Source organism: Melanaphis sacchari, unplaced genomic scaffold, assembly GCF_002803265.2.
Source record: "Melanaphis sacchari strain LSU unplaced genomic scaffold, SCAv2.0 Contig310_pilon_pilon, whole genome shotgun sequence".
Lineage (NCBI taxonomy): Eukaryota > Metazoa > Arthropoda > Insecta > Hemiptera > Aphididae > Melanaphis > Melanaphis sacchari.
In genome coordinates this window covers 155,669-174,787 of record NW_020271184.1, presented here as the reverse complement: position 1 = coordinate 174,787, position 19,119 = coordinate 155,669, and the positions used below count along the sequence as shown (strand labels likewise).

The 19,119-nt window shown below is 23.3% G+C and overlaps 1 protein-coding gene across 6 annotated transcripts in view; it reads left to right on the top strand.

Moving 5' to 3' along the window:
- The first annotated feature begins 7,646 nt into the window (after positions 1-7,646).
- LOC112596242 (basement membrane-specific heparan sulfate proteoglycan core protein) overlaps positions 7,647-19,119 on the top strand; it is a 155,109-nt gene continuing 143,636 nt past the window's right edge. For all 6 annotated transcript variants that reach the window (XM_025341752.1, XM_025341756.1, XM_025341754.1 and 3 more), the window contains exons 1-2: positions 7,647-7,684; positions 15,115-15,359. In XM_025341752.1, the coding sequence (XP_025197537.1) occupies positions 15,267-15,359 (93 nt within the window). In that variant the 5' untranslated portion in view covers positions 7,647-7,684; positions 15,115-15,266. The remainder of the gene's footprint in view (positions 7,685-15,114; positions 15,360-19,119) is intronic.

The window sequence follows — 19,119 nt, the reverse complement described above, 5'->3', positions numbered from 1 at the left end:
TTTAAATATTTTTTACTAAGCTATCGATAATACTTAAATAATAATCTCAATAAATAAAATTAATAGATATGAAAATAGCAATTAGACTTCTCAATAGAGGTGTTGCAAAAATTGGCTGAGAGTTTCAGAAAGTCTCTTGAAAAGCCTCAAACAAGTTTAAAGGGCTATGTTTATAGTCTAAAGATAAAACTTAGATAAGTTTTTGAATTTAGGAAGGATAAAGTAATGAACCAATATCAGGTGTTCTTATAAATTTTACCTTAAATAAATATATCATGAGCTCGCCTAAACATTGTGTAATTTTGGGTCGTTTAACTAGTTAGTAGTTTGCTCTGTAATTGAAAGCCCTCTCTCTCCCTAGAAATGGAGACTGATTTACCGTTTCAATTTGAAATCGTTTATAGGTAGTAAGTACCTCTACTTATTTATATATTCCAGTTCGTATAGACTATACAGTACAGCTTATACGGTATAGCCTTCTGCTTTCAAATCTCAGTAAAGTTATTGCTGATCGTAGAATTAAAAATTTAATAGTTTTTAAATTTGAATACTTAGGTACTTTTTTAACATATGGACACAGTCGATGAGAAGAAGCTTGACGATATTTTTCCCATCCTTTTCTCCAATGTTTACATTACCGTTTATCTGTATATATCATAAAAATAAGCCCTTGTTCATACTATACGTTTACACTGCGTGCGTGTTACTGTCAGGAATTGTAGGACTAATAGTTGGATATATTATTCAACTTGTAAGTAACGTGTTTATAGACTACTATAATTTTGTTACAAACGTTACAATGTCACCTATGCTTGGTTACGGACTGCAGGATACTACACGATTTAGTAAGACCAGATTTAGGACTAAAAATGGTTAATTTATATCCCGTTGGTTGATTATAATGAAATAACAAATCGTCAAAAACTGTGTTAATTAGATGTACGAATTTGGAACTGTTAAGACGTATACAGTCTATAATAAATAAACCTACACGAAAGTCAATAACGATTTTAAGTTTATGTTAATGTCTATACACTAACATACTCCATTACAGCCATTACGATAGTTGACTGAGCAGTCACGATTTGTACACGATGTAGTATTTTTTATAACTAAGATTTTTTTTATCTTAAAACTAAGCAATATTTTTTTTTCTTGAAAAAACTAATAAATATTAGTTTATCGTATTTTAGGCCTAGGGGACAATAAAAAAAAGTGGAGCGCGGAGCAGGTGCCTTTAGAGATCTTCGTCAGTTCCTGCACTGTGATTTAGTCCTGGTCTCTAGCGGTATAGCTATTAGCTGGTATCTACAGCGGTGTGAATTATAACTGAATCCTGAGCGGTGTATCTACTATCTAGGTATTTCTTTCTTTTTTTTTTTTTAAGATAAGAAATATTTTTAATTTAGACTGCCTGGTATTTTTAAAACTCTGTATATCGCAGTTGTGGTCGATTATGGTAAAATTCATGTATACCGATTTTGTGGTATCTGGTTTGGACGCCAAAAGTTATTTTTTAGTGTTATTCCATTGCGTTCGTTTGCGAGTATGTTAAATGTGGTAGTCATAATTACGGCTGCAGAAAGAGTGTAGACCCATCTAATCTAATCTATCTATAACCGTGGTCGTGATAGAAATAACTAGGCATGATCGCGCTCCGAATTCCAATACACATGACGCGCGACGTAAACAAAAAATTTTCCGATTTCATTGTTGCATAGCTGACGGCACTTTACACAGAGGTCTGTGTTGTTTCTATAGTGCGCGTATCGTACAAATTACAAAATAATAAATATGTACAATAAAGCTGTATTTGAAATCATCACATCTCACTACAACAATGGCATATCTAGGATTGTTTTAAAGAGGTATGTAGTTCATATGAATCATGTGATGTATTATATTAATAAATATAATTCAAATATGGTTAAGGTTATGGTATATATAAAAAAAAAAAAAAAATGATCTAATAAAAACAATTAGTCAATCAAGAGATTTATTCATGTGTATTTTATTAAGAAATTGGTTATTTAGTAATTAGTACCTAATCATAACAGAAATATAGCTATGATAATATTGTAATTTGTAATCTTTTTATAAGATAAAATAGTATCTAAGTAGTAAATACGGTTGTTTTATAATATAAAATATTATTTTAAGCGTTAACTTATAATTTTTGTGAATAAGATTAATATTTTACTTTTACAAAATAATTTTATACATATTATAACAGTTGGTAAAGTGGACTGTATCATACGTATGCTATCAAACATTTCCTTTTATATATGACGCTAACTCCAAGTACCTTGTGATTATTTTATAATGGTACCTACATTGATAGTTAAACGTGTACCGTGTTTACTTCAAGTTGTGTTCTAATTATTCTGAGTTATTTTTATAAAACCTCTGACTTAACCAATATTTTATTTTTTTTTTGGATTTGGTCGGTCTGATAAACGTGTCCACGGTCACTTATAAATAAAAATATTAGCTCATAAATAATAATTAAAAATAAGTACCTATTACTTATGTATTGATATTGTATAGGTCAATTAATAGGTGACTCACCATTCACCAATTATGATCGTCTTTATTATTTTTTTTTAATAATGCATTTATTATAATTCTAAGTTTGAGTATTTTTAATACTAAAGATCACATTTTAAAATTCTTGATATTTTTTGCACTATTCAAGAAGTAATACAAATTTACAATTTTTAAATGAAAATCTTCTTTTTTACTATACATTTTTTCATAAGTGTTATTTTTATGAAAATTTTGATCAACTTATTTCAGAATTTGAACGATCAGTTTTTCAGTTATTAAAATGTTTATACTAAGGACAATAGTCTTTAAAAATGGTTTTAAAAAAATGTATGAAATGAATATAACATTGGGTTTAGTATTTATTATACTTGGACTATTTTTACAGATAATTGTATTTAATTATTGATTATTGATAGATTACTGATGCGTATCAATTACTAAAGTTTTCAAAAGGTCATACATAGCCTCCATATCTTCCAAACCCATTATCATAAATCTATTATCCTTAATACCTATACAAAGTTAAATAACTAAAAAACTACTGGTTTGATTTTTAATTTTGATATGTCAACATGTTTAAAAAATTATTCGCTACATAATTTATACCAGAAAAGGGATGTTGACATTTGAAAAACAGAAGTTTGTATCTCCTTGGGTCGCTTCTTAAGTAGTATACAAAATCTCAAGAATTTGAAAATATAATCTTTAACTTTTAAGTATACTTATAAATAACCTAAAATAAGATTTTGAATAACTGCATTATTGAAGAAAAAAAGGGGGGAGGTATGAAGAATTATTTTGTATATTATATGAATATTAAATAGCCATTACCTCAATAGATATTAGATATTCTTATCATAACTCATATTAGTCATGCCATGTACATTGTATGGTCACCACAAGCGAGTTATTAATTATTATTTTACTTTAATTTTTATCCTCGTATATAAGTACTTAAATATAATATAAATATATAATACGTTACAGCTAAAGTGTTAATTAGCGATGTTATAAGATATAACAAGTACATATTTTATAAATTAATAAAATAATAGGTAGGTAATAGGTGGTAAAATGTAAAATATATATACATTAACTATCTATGTAGTTGTTTTATACATTATAGTATGGTTCAAAACGTTTGAGAAGTAATATTTAATTTGATTATTTTTCAAAACAATATTTTTTTTCTATTGAAAATGTTTAGTAAAAAAATAAATGTTGATGTAAATTATTGAAGTTAAATTTCGGAATAATTTGTTGTCCCGAAACACTTTATTGGGATACTGGAAAGTATGAGTACCTTTTATTAGTAGTGTAATTGATAACCATCATTCATCATCGTTACTTATTACCGTATGTTGATGGTAACACCTGGTAACATAGTATATTAAAAAGATAACCACAGCCAATTAAATCACAGGGATATATTAACACAACGTGTTAAATTATGGTATACACGATAGAATATATAGACGTAAGAAATTTTAAGTTGTTGGTATGTTAGTATGTTACTTGAGTGACTATGACCAAATAAAGTGTTATTAACCATTAACCACTAAACTAAATATGGAAACCTTACGTATATTAGAGGGTTTTAAAAGTTACACTAACAGCTTGGTATGATTTTTTTATGGTTTGGTTGTTTTAAATATTTTAAGATCTGAGGATTTAATAATATGGCAGGTGATCATACGCCTCAATTTATTATTGGTTTAAATTTTTTAATACTTAAATGTATTATGCGTATACTTTCATGTGTGTAAAACAAAGTTAGAACTTAATTAAGTAAAACATTTTACTAATTACTTAAATCAGTTATATAAGATCATGTATTAAATTATGAATATTTATTGGTATAGACTATAGGTATATTAGGTAGGTATACATATAATATTAATAACTAGTATAAATAATAGATTAAAAGCTAAGAAAAAAAATCTAAATGTGTAATATGTGTACAATAATATAATACAGTAATAGATATTAAAAAAATAGTTAAAATAGGTGGAAATATAACTACCGATTCAATAGCTTTCTTAGTAAACTGCATAAATTTAATTGCAATACAATGTTTTTTGTGGATTTTATTATTATACGTATACACTAATTTACTTTTAAGTCTTTTGAAAGACAATGTTTTTGTGCCTGATTGCCTTAAGTTACCTAAAATGCTACGGATATTACGTTTGCCCCACCAAAAATTTTTTTCAGTATCAGCAAAATATACAATAATTTTAGTTCAGTAAAAGGTAGCTGACAGGCAATTTAATTTAATCTTTAATCTCAAAAATGGTGATACAATAAACTCAAATATTAATAGGAAAGAAATATTATAGCCATAGATGAACGCGCTATTTACAACTTAGCGAATGGTGCGATTTTCAATAGACAACTAGCGGTGACTCAAACGCCTGATTAACCTAGCACCGATTATTTAACTTGTGAATGCGAATACGTGTGCATTTCAACTTTAAATTAATCTACTACCACCATCATTGCTTGAAAATTTTTTTACTCAAGAAATAGAAAATTGAATAATAGACACTATGATACTTGATAAAATTTGATATTTTGTAATAAAAAAATAATCATTTTAATTGCAAGTTTAAAATTATGATTGTTTTTGAAAAGTAATATTTATTTAAGTATATAATATAAATAATAAATAAATATCTATTCGGCTATATGCGATATGCCAATATGCATGACTCTCAAAAGTGTGGTTGAATTTGGAATACTGCAGTAGCCCGTTGAAATGAATTTGTAATTTCCAACATTTTGATATACTTATTTTAATCTAAATAATATTTTATGATATTATATATTGTCATTTTGATATTTTAACCAACAAGTTAACTAATAAATACTTAGAAATTATTGTGTGTATACTCGTATCGCTTATAATGGGTAGTAAGTATAGTAACTATTTAAAAAAAAAAAAAAAGAAAGTATTATACAATATCTTGCGTCTTATACACCGAATCTAGATTCGAATCATTTAAATTATATTGGAATAAAGAAACATTTTTATTCTCAGAATGCTTAATATTTTTAATTCTTAATAATTTATGGTACATTTTATTATTATAAGTTTTGTATAGGTACAGCCCGTAAAAATATTTAGTAACAGAGGTCTAACATTTTACGTGAGGAGAGGGGCTGTCAGCACAGTTGCTAGTTATTATATTATTATATTGATTATTAAGTATTTAGAAATAAATATTATTTAAACTACATTTTTACGAATAAAATATTTAAATAAGAGCACTATCTACTAAATAAATACAATAATGCATTTTTATTATAGGAAATAATATTTTTATAAAACAATTTTATTTATAGGTATACAGTACAATTTTAAATTAATTCCATTTTGTGAGAGGATTTAAGAATCCACTTATTCTCATCAGTCATCAGTCATCACTCATCACTATATAATAAGAAATTTAAAATCAAATGTATTCATATAATATTATCGTATAATTCTACTATATCATTGATTAAATATACAGTTGAAGTATTTAAGTATTTAATCAATGACTAAATCTATTTTATTTCCATAATATTCTATGACTACTCCACTTGTACTTAGAATTTAATTTTTCTATTCCTAGTGGTGTGTTATGGTAATACTGTTACTCCAGTCCCACTGTAGGTAAATATTCAATATGTCGTGAGCTAAAAATAAAACAGTTTTCTAGTAGGCTATTTAGTGTATTTTCTTTGTGTTTCCGATATTGTTGATAATTATACTTTTTAGTTTCCCAAAATGTATTTATTCATTTGGACATGTTAATAGTTATAGTCCTTGACATTGATAATATAGTATATACCAGAGGTTCCCAAACTATGGGCCGCGATCATATTTTTAGTGGGTCGCAAGTCACGTTATATTTTTAAATAATACATTTTTTTAGACATAATATGGTCATTGAAATCGAAAAAGCCAAGAAAAAGTTATTAAATGGGCCACTAAAATTTAAATAATTTTCAAGATGGCTCGTGCCATAAACAGTTTGGGAACCTCTGGTATATTCTATATATGTGATAGATGATCATGAAATCCCCCATATGAAAAATATAAAGTATACTCAATACGATTGTATATTGGAATTCATTTGATTATTTATTAACTATTAAGTGTTTTCAATTATTGGTTGAGTATAGATGTACTATTACAGTCGATACTCAATAGAATGACTTAAATTTAGTAAGTATTGCTTTTTAGATAAAGTGGATACTACTATAATAGTAACACAAATATTAATGGGAGGTTGTGGTTACAGCTGGTTTATATGTCGTGAGGACGCAAGGTACTTACTTTAATATGTCATACAAAGACAATGATTGTTATAATCATTAACGTATAAGTTATCACACTGATGTGGATAATCCGCTGTGTAGTCATCATTTGAATTCAGGTTGATATATGTAGGTAGGTATGCTCCAAATGTGCACGGACTTAATATCCAACGGGGCGGTAAATATCCCCCATCGATTTCAGACCCACCCGGGTGATGTACAAGAATTTTCTCCAAGTGCAATGGATTACCCGCTGCGCATTTTGAAAAAATAAAATAAAATAAATAAAAAAATAAAAAAAAGACATAAGAATAAACGAATTCTCATCATTTTGATTGACCCCTTTCTATCACGGGAAGGTATAGGGTGCTAAATATATGTATTAAGACGGTGATTTTTTTTTAAACAAAATGATTTTATATTCGTTATTGGTGGGGGAAACGCTTAGAAAAATCTCACGTACGTAGAAATGTGTGCATGCGTGCGCGTGCGGACGCCGCCGGTAACCGTCGCTGCATCGCTTGTGTAGAGAGTCACATGCTGAGCCGCCGGCAGTTAGCCCCACGAACACGGACCGTAACAGACGGACCGAACTTCCACTGTTAAGCCGTTCCACGCGTGTGTTTGCGAGAGTGTATGTGTGGTGCACGTGTCTGTGTGTGTGTATGTGTGTTTTTTTAAATAATTTATTTATAACTAACACGGCGATGTAAAATATAATTTTTTGGATATATATGTATATAATATATAATATTATGTATAAGTATTTGATGATTTCGATATTATTAATGTATTAAATGTAAATATGTCGTATATGAATATATGCTACAATGTGAGTATAAAATGAGTTACCAAAACATTACAATTTTCATCCATTTAAAATTATAATTTAGAAGATCAAAATATTTTAGTTTTTTAAAATGTATTATAACTAATACCACTGTAACATAACTTTATTGTGGTATTTTTTTTTTTTTTGGCAAGTACCTAACTTTAGTTTTATAAATTAGAATATAAAACAGTTCATACTAATAAAATAGAGTATCTTACATTATTAGACCTGTTTTACTAACTGTGTCGTTATTAAAAACTACAATCTTGTGAACCGAGAGTAAAATATTATATAAAGTTAAAAAATGTTATAGCAATATAGCATAGTGGCTAATTAAAAAATATTTTGATTTTTAATCAATATAATATTTTTTTTAAACACATTTAAATGTATGTAATATTAGTTTATAATAAATTAACAAGCTGATAATCATTCAACAATTTTATAAAACACGGTTATGTGATTACTATTTTAAAGTAATTTCTGAAAAAAAAAAAATGATCATCCGAGAGGACTCATTCTAATATTTTTATAAATTAATTTTTTTCGTGTTCTTATTGATTTAAGATGGAATTTGTAGTTTATTTGATATTTTATTTCAATTTTCCATTTTTTCTCTAAGTAAGAACACAAATAATAAATAGGTAGTAAAAATTCTGTAGGTTAAGTAAAATACTGTTAATTCCACTTTATGGGTTATCTTGAAATGATAATTATAAAATATACATAAGTATTTTATACTAATTCTAATAAAATAATTCTTAAAAGTATTAAATAAAATAAATTTTATTCTTTTAAAATTTAGATAATCTAAGTACTCTGAAAAATTATTAAGTTAGAAATAGAATTATTTTCCAGAAGTGTTATAAATATTATTGTACATATATATATATATATATATTTATATGTATAATATGTTAATTGAAAATGTTTTATATTATTTAAGATTAAATATTTATTAAGCAAATTAATAAATATGTAATTGAATTAGTAGTGTTCAGTTAAAATAAGAGTAAATAGCATATTTTAATATGTTAGTTCATAACAGTACCTATTATGAAAATTATATTAATTTTGAAAATAATTTAAGCTTTTATACTAATATAAAATAGTATGTTTACTATAAATATTTATGTATATATGAGTATAAGTAAAACATGTACTACTAAATTTAAAATAATTTTAATTAGAAACAATTTAAATTTTATGAAGTATGTATAAGGTTTTACATTTTTGATAGACCAATTAAAAGATATAATTTGATTAAATTTTGCGAATCGCGATTACTTAATTTTTTTTTATCATTTAACCATCTAATGGTTACTTTATCGAGCATATTATTATCCATTTTTTACAAAAAAAAAAAAAAAAAAAAACACATGACTAATTAATTGACTTGATATTTAACTTTTAATTTTATGTAATACTAAATTAACTACATAAAATCACGTAATTATTCTATCGTTTGATTTGCATTTTTTTTATTAAGTAACTAGGTTTAGATATTGTAAGGTTATTTTTTATATTAAATGATTTAACGTTTATATTAATATTTAATCTCGGCATGGTGTAAAATTAAAGAATTGGCAAGAAGTTACAAATCTATTTTTGAATTTTCATCATAAAATTGTAAGTTATAGTTGTTGCATAATTACGAATTTTTAAGTGTAATTGCATTGTATATATATAAAAAACAATATTTAGCATATTGGATATTACGTATAATATTATTTAATATTTATTTATGGTTAATTTATTTAAACAAAATTATATATATATATATTATAGTTGATTTATTATTTTTGGTTAATTTCTCATTCTCATTATTTATAAACAAAATAAAATGTAAATGTAATTGGCAATATGTACTTTATACAATATCATTTACATTTCATTATTATAATTACTAGTTTCATTGCGTATAAGAAATACAAAAAATACGTTTAAAAATTATTTTTTTCTAGCCAATTAATACATTTTTATTATTAATACTGTTAATGAAAAAAATATAATTTGGTCGAAATAGTTTAACCTTTGAACTTTTGAAGTCTTTCTTTTTTTAAATTCATTTGTTATTATATATATCTAATTTTCATGTTTAAATGTATTGTATTATTATAAAATTGATTTGAAGACTTAAAACTTCATACTTTTTAATTCACATCTAAATGATTGGGATATTTACTATGTATAGAGACTTATTATAAATGAAAAAAATGGACTCAAGTATGTATGAATTCAAAATATTTTTATAATAATTAATAATAAAATCAAATAAAGTAAAAGTAATACAAAAATTTGCTAGTTTAAAAGTCCCTTTTAATTTATATGGTTATAAATTAGAAAATAAGTATTTCTCGAATTGGTTTGTAAACAATAATGTTAATTTACAGTATATTTCAGTACTATTTTCATGAATCAAAAATATTTTTTATTGACTAATTTTATTGCGTTTAAAGAAACCTAAGCTAAGATAGTTTTGATTGTGAAAATTGTGTTAATATTTTTGGTTTTTATAAATAGCATATCAATTAACTTCATTAAAATTTTAGAATAGTTTTTCGATTGTGATTGTTTTTTTTTTTTTTTAATACTTTGAATAACTTAACTTAATTAATGTACCTATTATAATTTTAGAATATGCTGTTAATAGAAAAAATACTCATAGTTTAAGATATTTTAGTTTAGAGTTGTATGATTACCAAAACGTTGTAAAAAGCATTAAAAAATAAAATAAAATAGAAAATGGGACAAAAAATTTTCGTAAAATGTTAAAACTTGAATGTCGATTTATCCATCAACTGTTCGTTGTTCAACTGGCAACCACACCTTTTACGGGGATATTGACAATATTAAAGTACTTATTTTTTTTTCATTTAAAGTCGAAGTTATCTATACTTATATTTTAACAAAAATAGAAGTTACACAAATATTTTGGAATCATTTAAAACTATGTTAATATCAATAAATTTAAATTACAACATTAAAATCTAAAAAAAAAATATATTTTTATTTTCAAATAAGGTATTTGTAATAAAACATTTATTAGATATGCAAGAATAACGTGAAGTATTCAATGCACTTAAGTACCTAAAACATGATTTAATACGTGTGTTATAATTTTAAATGTAAATAATTGATCCATAGGTGTATTAAATTACGTTGTTATCTCTTTCATTAAACCATCTACCATTAGTCCTTGGTCGCCTCATATTATGTTTGAAATTTTAAATATTTTACATAATTTACATTAATAAATAAATTATCAAGATTAGCATATTTTTTTATGTAATGAATACCTTAGTTCAGTGGTGTTCTTTGATTGCCTGATCTCAGAGAATTGCTTTTTATAATTTATATAAATAATTAACAAATATATTTATATAGATTTCTATGTAAAAAAATTAATGTATACAAGAATATTATAAAATACAGTATGAATAATTTTTGTTATTAAATAATGATAATGGTAGAGTTAATAAATCATATACATTTAAAATAATCTATCTAAAAATATAGCCAAATTATTTATAGATATATATCTATTTTTTTTTATATGGAAATAAATTGTATTCTTATCATTTATACATTATGGTTGCTATAAAAGTCATTCTAATTTAATTTTATGTAGTGTCAAACAGTCGGACATTATATTAAAATATATTTACTCATATTATACTTATATGTTAAAAGTTTAAATATTTATACCTAAGTCGTTGAATACTTGGATTATACCTATTTATTGTTGAGATTTTTCTCATTAATGTTAAATTATTTGTGTTAAATATTACATTTTTTTCAATATTATCATCAGATTTCTTCATTTTGTTAAAATTTATTGTAAATCATTTTTTTATATTTTAATTGTGTATTAGTTTAACACAGAAATAAACTTAATATTTTTTTAAATATTATATGTATTAAGTAGGATAGATATATATATACAAGTAGGGTTTTGCTCTTGCTCCCCAAAATTTGTGCAAAACGTGTAAATATGTTTGTATGGATAATTACTTAACCCTGTTTAGTAGGTATATATAAATATTAAAAAATTAAGTTTGACTTTTTATAAATTATGCTATATATGAAAATAAATAATTAAATAATAAAACAAATAATTATATTATAAGTTATAACAATGACGAAGTATAGAGCATGCGTCAATATTTGATTAATATAAGTAGCTCGGTAGTGATAACTCGAATGCTTATGTGTTATGACGAATGATGATTGATAAATGTATTTTTTTAGTATTAATCTAATAAGCCTAAATATAACTAAAATAACGAAATTTGAATAGTGTATACCGTATGGAATCTATATGCACCTAACTAATTTTATTAAAGTCTTAATATTTATTTCTATAAGTTTCCTAGATTCCTGGGTATAGGTATTTATACAATAATACATTATTCATTATTCACACTAAATTTTATACATCAACATTATTTTTAACACAAAGTACACATTATCTTGGTAAATATTTATGTGTTAGAAAAAATTTATTTATATAAGTAATTTTAAATTTCGAATGTACTTAATTTTCTCCAAAAAGCTAACGTACTTACCTACTATCTAAAATTGTGAATTTTTTTGTTTTGTAACTTTTTTATATAATTATCTGAAGTGAAATATATTTATAAAGATGTCAAAGAATAGTTATAGATTTATTGCTAGTTTTTTTTTTATTTATAACTTACAAACTTTTAAAGTTAAGAAACGAGGTGTGGATCGATAAAGTTACACTCCGGAAGACTTTTATTTTGTTATAACACTTATTTAAACACTAAATTATTAGTTATTATAAACAAAAAAAAAAAATATTTGTTGAATATTCTATTATTTATAAGCTAATATATTCATTTAAATATATTCTATTTTAGAATATAAATGAAAGGGGAAGGGGTAAAAACAGATTTGTTCACAAACGTATTTATTAAATTGTTTTAAGAACATTGCTATTAATTTTTTTTTTTTTAATTGATGTTATTTTTGACAAGATTGCACGATTTTTATTTTATTAGATGTTATGTAAAATTGTGTGTAATTTAATATATTTTTTTTTTACTAATTACTAGAATTATTAGGATTTAGGAGTGCATTTTTAACGTAGCTCTCATATAATTATATTGATTAGTCTCGCGTTCAATAAGCCAATTTACTGCAATATTTTATACTTTATATATAGTATGTTATATACTTTATAATTATTCTTAAGTTGGAAATAGATTAATCTAATATATCAAGATCATAAATGTATTTTATTTACTAAAATATTTATGCATTTAATTGATATGATCGCTAAAAGTCTATGATATTAAATATGGTTGTTTTACAATACAGACATCTAAAATACTTAAGTTTTATTTTATTATTATGAAAATATAAATGGTATTTGTTTAACTGCGTTGATTAAATACGTAGAAAGAGAAATATAAATATTTTCGGAGTCGTACAGTGTAAAAATTAAATTAGGACAAATTAGTATTATACATTCATAGTTTTTAGTAACCAGCTTGTCAGGCAAGTAAGTTACATGTGCTGTCTCTTTTCTAAAACATTAATATTGCTTGTTCATCGAAACGATGAATAACTATGGTTTAGGGTCTTTGGATACCTATATGGGTAACTACAGCGTTTCGACATTTCCCGGAACAAATGTTTCTGTCATAAAGGTAAAATTTGACTACACATACATAAATACATTGGATAGAATATGCAAAATATACATTTTATTCACATATTGAGTGAATAGAATGCGCTGTTTACAGTCTTGGCAAGAAATTAATGAATTATTATGTAAGATAATTTTTTTAGTCAATAGTAGAATCAAATAAAACATTCCAGTTCAGCATAAAAATGTTAATTTATTTTACCGATTTCATAAAAATGTTGCTGAGTATTTTTGTGTTGTTGGTGGTTAGATAGAAATTCTTATTTTCTTTTGTAAAGACACTTGTCAAAGTTCTCTTACCTCGGTGCAGAATGGTTTAATAGTGGGTAGTTATATTGTTGTGAATCATGATATATTGTTTTAAATCTATGTATAACCATCGTATTTGAAAGAAGATTCATATTGGAAATCATGTACCAAAAATTATGTTAATAGCTTCATTAAAATTATTCATAAATTATTTCTTAAAAAATAAATTTATTTTTATTTTTTATTTTGTATTTTTTAATTAAATTTAATATAATTATTATAGTACATAATGCTGATTATTTAAACAATTTGATTGATTAATAGATAGTGAATCTTATTATGACATATAAGATTGTTCTAGAGAATACAATCATAAACAGTTAGCTTTGATATTTTTGAAAATCTTTTATAATTTATTGAATTACAGTTTTAATTTTTATATACATAGGCTATTATATATATAATTATTATTTTCAATTACTGTTAGATACCTAAATTGATTATTTACTACTGTAATGATAATAATTGATAACCTTAGTTCCGACCTATTTACTTCAAATGTGTAATTCTTGTTATTGATAACGTATCAATGTTTATATATATAAAAAAAAAATGCTTATGTGCATTGTATAATGTATAAACCTAATATTTATATTTGAATTAATTAAATTGCTGAAAAAATTTATTTTAATGAAATATTTAAAGAATTTAAATAGACTAATAAGATTAATTACAGTTATAAAATATAAACACGTTAGGATTGTCTAGAAATATATTATATATTATTACTATCACTTACGATAGCAATTTTATATTTTTTAATAACAGCATTTTGAAAAATGCTATTATCGTTAAAAGCACTTAATACTATAAATAAATAGAAAGTATAGGTGAGGAAAAGTATGAATGAGTTGAAAACTACGTATTATTGGAATTTGTAAATAAATAAACGATACGTAATAAATTTAATATATTTAGTGTGCAATTTTTACGTAAAAGAGTCAAGCTATTTATTGTTGGATATAATATGTCTGATATTATTATCTGAATAATAGACTAAAATAAAAAATAATGTTGTTTGCATTTATTTGATTGTCTTTTTTAATATTTATGAGATTTTAAAATAATAAATGTAAACATTATAAAAATAATTTTTATTCCATTATTTTTAAATCAATCGATTTATTTTATTAATTAAAATTATAAATAATTATCAATTTAAAGTATCCATAAACGTATGTGAAAAATATGTTTTATTTATAATGATTTTTATTATTTTATAATGAATTTTTTTAGTTGATGATTTGTGTAGATATTTAATTTACTGTTTAATATTTTGACACAAACTTAAGTTTGTGAAACTAATTTTATTTTTGTAATTTTTTAGTAATTATTATTACTAAAAACTTATAAATTAGTTTGTAGTTTTTAAACGATGTTTTGATAATAAATATGTATTTTATCTATAAACATAAACTAATTAAGCAATTATCTCTTTTGTTTGTAGTTAATCGCCGCCCAGGATCGTGTTTAACAATGGAAATTTGAATCTGAAGGCTTTACGTTTATAACCCTCTGTGTTCGTCACTTATGCAGATTTTGAGTGTCCGTGTGACATAAACAGAAGTTTTAGCATTTTAAGTCAATAACAAGTGTACTATGGTGTATTTACTACACAGAAACCGGATATGGTTATCCGTCGGGTTGTTGGTGTTCATTATTGCAGTGTGCTCATCGACATCCGTATTCCAGGTAAGAAGAATTATTTACGCTTGTATAAATATATTTAATTATAAATAGATAATTATTCTGAATACTTATATACTTTAAAGCAAATTAATATATACTTATATGTTGTATATATTTAAATATAATATTATAAACCTAACTTTGTATACTTTTCATTTAAGTATTAGAGTAAGCTAATAATAATATTTATAATAATAATAATAATAAATATTAGAGTATTATTTATTTGAATACGAATTAACATCCTTTGCATTTATTCACACCGGTACATTGTTTTTGACTTATAACTCATAATTAAGTTATAAGTAATATAATTTTTATAATTAATTATAATAATTTATAATATAATTTTATAAAAATTAATAATTAATAATTTAATATATGTAATTTTTTTTAGCCAAAATGAGTTAAATTTATTGTATTATGAAAAATAAATTAGATACCAATAGCAATATGAATTAATTGTAAAATATCTTTAAAAATAGATGTTGACACAGTTACACACTGTCTTTGTTTAGAACCGTTTTTCTTATGCAATGATTTATCATTGAATCCCAATTTTTACGTATCCATTATGATGAGATGCTCTTGATATATACTAATACCTACATCACATCAAAATTTTTCCATAGAAATAGATGAAATAAATAACAATTTTTAAGCAATTTTTTTAGAAATCTTTTTACTAATTATTATGAATTATTATTTATATAGTTTTTAATAGTCTCATATTATTACATTTATATATTATTTATTGATATATTTGATCACCTACTGATTAGAAATAAAGTATTTCGAATTATTTGACCATCATCTCATACTTTTGGATGGATTTTCTTAGTTAATGTCGTATGTTCAACTTAATTTCCAATTTTCTAAAAAATAGAACCTGTTCTAGTTTAATATTAACTAATAGTTGTAACAAATCACTATTTTAAATGGCCTTAGGTTAGTTAGACTAGATAATTTGTTAACGTTATTGTATGTTAGGTACACGTAAACAGGTTATTAAGAATAACGATATATAGGTACAGAATCTAATAGGTAGTATTATAATAATATAATAATATTCCTTTAATCAAATAATATAAAAAGTTATCTATATTTTTTTATAAACTATAAAAACATTTGATTTAAAAGCAATAATTGATTGAAAATTTTAGTGGTAAATTAACATACATTTTTAATTTTTAAAGTGCATATTTAGTATTTGGCTTTGGGCTAATGTAAATAATTCATATAAAATGAAAATATTTACTTGAAATTTTAAATTTGAATAATCAGATCTTTTTAAGTATATTAGTGAAGAATCGTTACTTTATAATAGGGTTAGGACCATATTAGAAATCGATCGATATCAGGCCCTCCGGGGAGATGATAGTGGATTTCTCTATTCAATATTGGTATGCAAATGGTGTTGCGTAACTAGTATTACCTCAAATATATTACATGAATTATATGTATTGAGTGTATCTAATTTAAAAATATTATATTTTTAACTATAAAAGGTTTTAAAATTATATTATCTTATACAAATAGATTAAACCACTTAAAATGTTCATCGGCTAATATTTAATTTTAACCTTTCATTTATAAATAATACTTAAATACTTTTTAAAAAGTCGTACAAATTATATAGATAATAGTATGAATTTAAACAAAATAAATAAGTATTTTCCTAATATATACCTAATTTATCGTTTTAATATACATAAAAGCTAATATATTTGTTCGATGTTTATAGTGATCAATGATCATTGTCTATACATAAGTAAAGTTATTCTTTATTAAGTATAACTAATTTATTATTAAACAAAATTCATTTTTAGGAATACTTTTGATTTTATAAAACTATAATTTTGTAGTTATAATTATCAATAAATAAAACTGACATAACTCATAAGTCATAATAATTAATTTATGATATAAAACTTAAGTATTCAAATACTAATGATAAGTTATCAGTGATATGTTGTTATATTAAAATATAGATAAGATATTTTAGGGTTCTTACTATTACTAGGATTATATTTTGAATCAACGTTTTGTTTGATTGATTTAAATATCTTAATATCTTAATAAAACATTATTTTAATGTTGATTATATACAAAAAATAAATGAAAATTAAATATTATAATTATTATAAATGCATATAAAATAATTAGTTTTGAGTTTCGTCTTAAATCATGTTTTTTATAAAAAAAGTGCTTTGTATGATCTTTTATTTAATTGAAAATATTATCTAGTTTTTATTTTTGTTAGATAATTGATTTTATTATTAAATATACTTCAAATTATCGGAATTCTTGTATTTTAAATAAAAATAATTTTTATCAAATTCGTTGTTCAGTCATTATTGGAATAAAGTAGCATTTTAAAAATGTTCGTTTTTTAATTTTGGTATAATATATTAACTACGAGCTCTTTTCATCATAACTAAATATCTACAATTATTATTCCACAGTTATAATAATGTATTTTAAAGTAGAATAATTTTGTTTAAAATAATTGGTAAGAACTAAGTTTTTTTTATTTGTTTGTACCCATCTTTCTGAGTTCTTATCTGATTAAAGACTTAGCAGTCTCCTGTTGTTTTTAATAAATTGTCTTTTGTAATACATTGGCATAATAAAGTAAAATATCATATTAAGTTATGTTAAGTATTTATAAATTGTATGTAATATAAAAAATGTAAGAGACGAAATTTAAAATTAATAGGTACCAAATATTATTTGTTATTGAAGGTTATATTATTCATTACCCCCTTGTTTGGGCACAGAAGGCATTTATTTACCGTGATATCTCGTCAACGCCTCTAGCCCAAAAACTTGAATCATACCGGTATTACAAGATGAATTAAAATCTTAAAAGACCACCTACTGGTTTTTGAAACATCATTGTTATAAGTTATAACACATTATCTAAATATTGGAAGCTCTGGTTTATAAATTCTTTATTAATTTTTATTTTTTAATTAACTATAGTGATTTTTTCAATATGATATCATAAGATGTTACTAATATAATATAATATTTGATAACTATAATATCTATAATCTAGTTTAGTGTTTATGGTTGTGAACAACATTGATATTTTTGCGTATAGTAATGTTTTAAGATATTTTAAATGTTTTGAAAGTATTATATTTTGAATATTTTATTATATCTATAGATAAATTATATTGATTTCAATAATAACAAAAAAATAAGAATTTATTAACGTTAGTTTTAGAATTGGAATTATTACATTAATTAAAAATATATTTTATGTTGAAAAAAAATAAAGAATATGTCCCATTTTTAAATAGTTTAAAATATAATTCATATTTTGAATTAAATTAAAACATTTTAACTTAAATAAACATTAGTTTAGTTTATTTTCAATATTTGAACTTAATGCTAGTTTTTATGTTGATATTTACATAAAATGATATATTCTTTTGTATCTATGTATGTTTTAACATTTTCTGCATACTAATAAAAAGTATAGTGCATCTCAATAGCATGCTTATAGGTTGGATATAAAACGTTCATATAGTAATGTTATAAAGTACATTGAATATTTTTTTTAATACTCGTTGAAAAAAGAATGCAAAATTTAAATTTTTTTTTTAAAGACAAGTGTAGAAATAGGTGCATATAGGAATAAATATTTTATCAAAATGTTTTGTACACCTTTAAACTATTGGTTCTTAGAATTGTCGTGTAGGGCTTAGATCGATAGTTCACTAAAATCATATAATATTATTTCAATCGATGATTA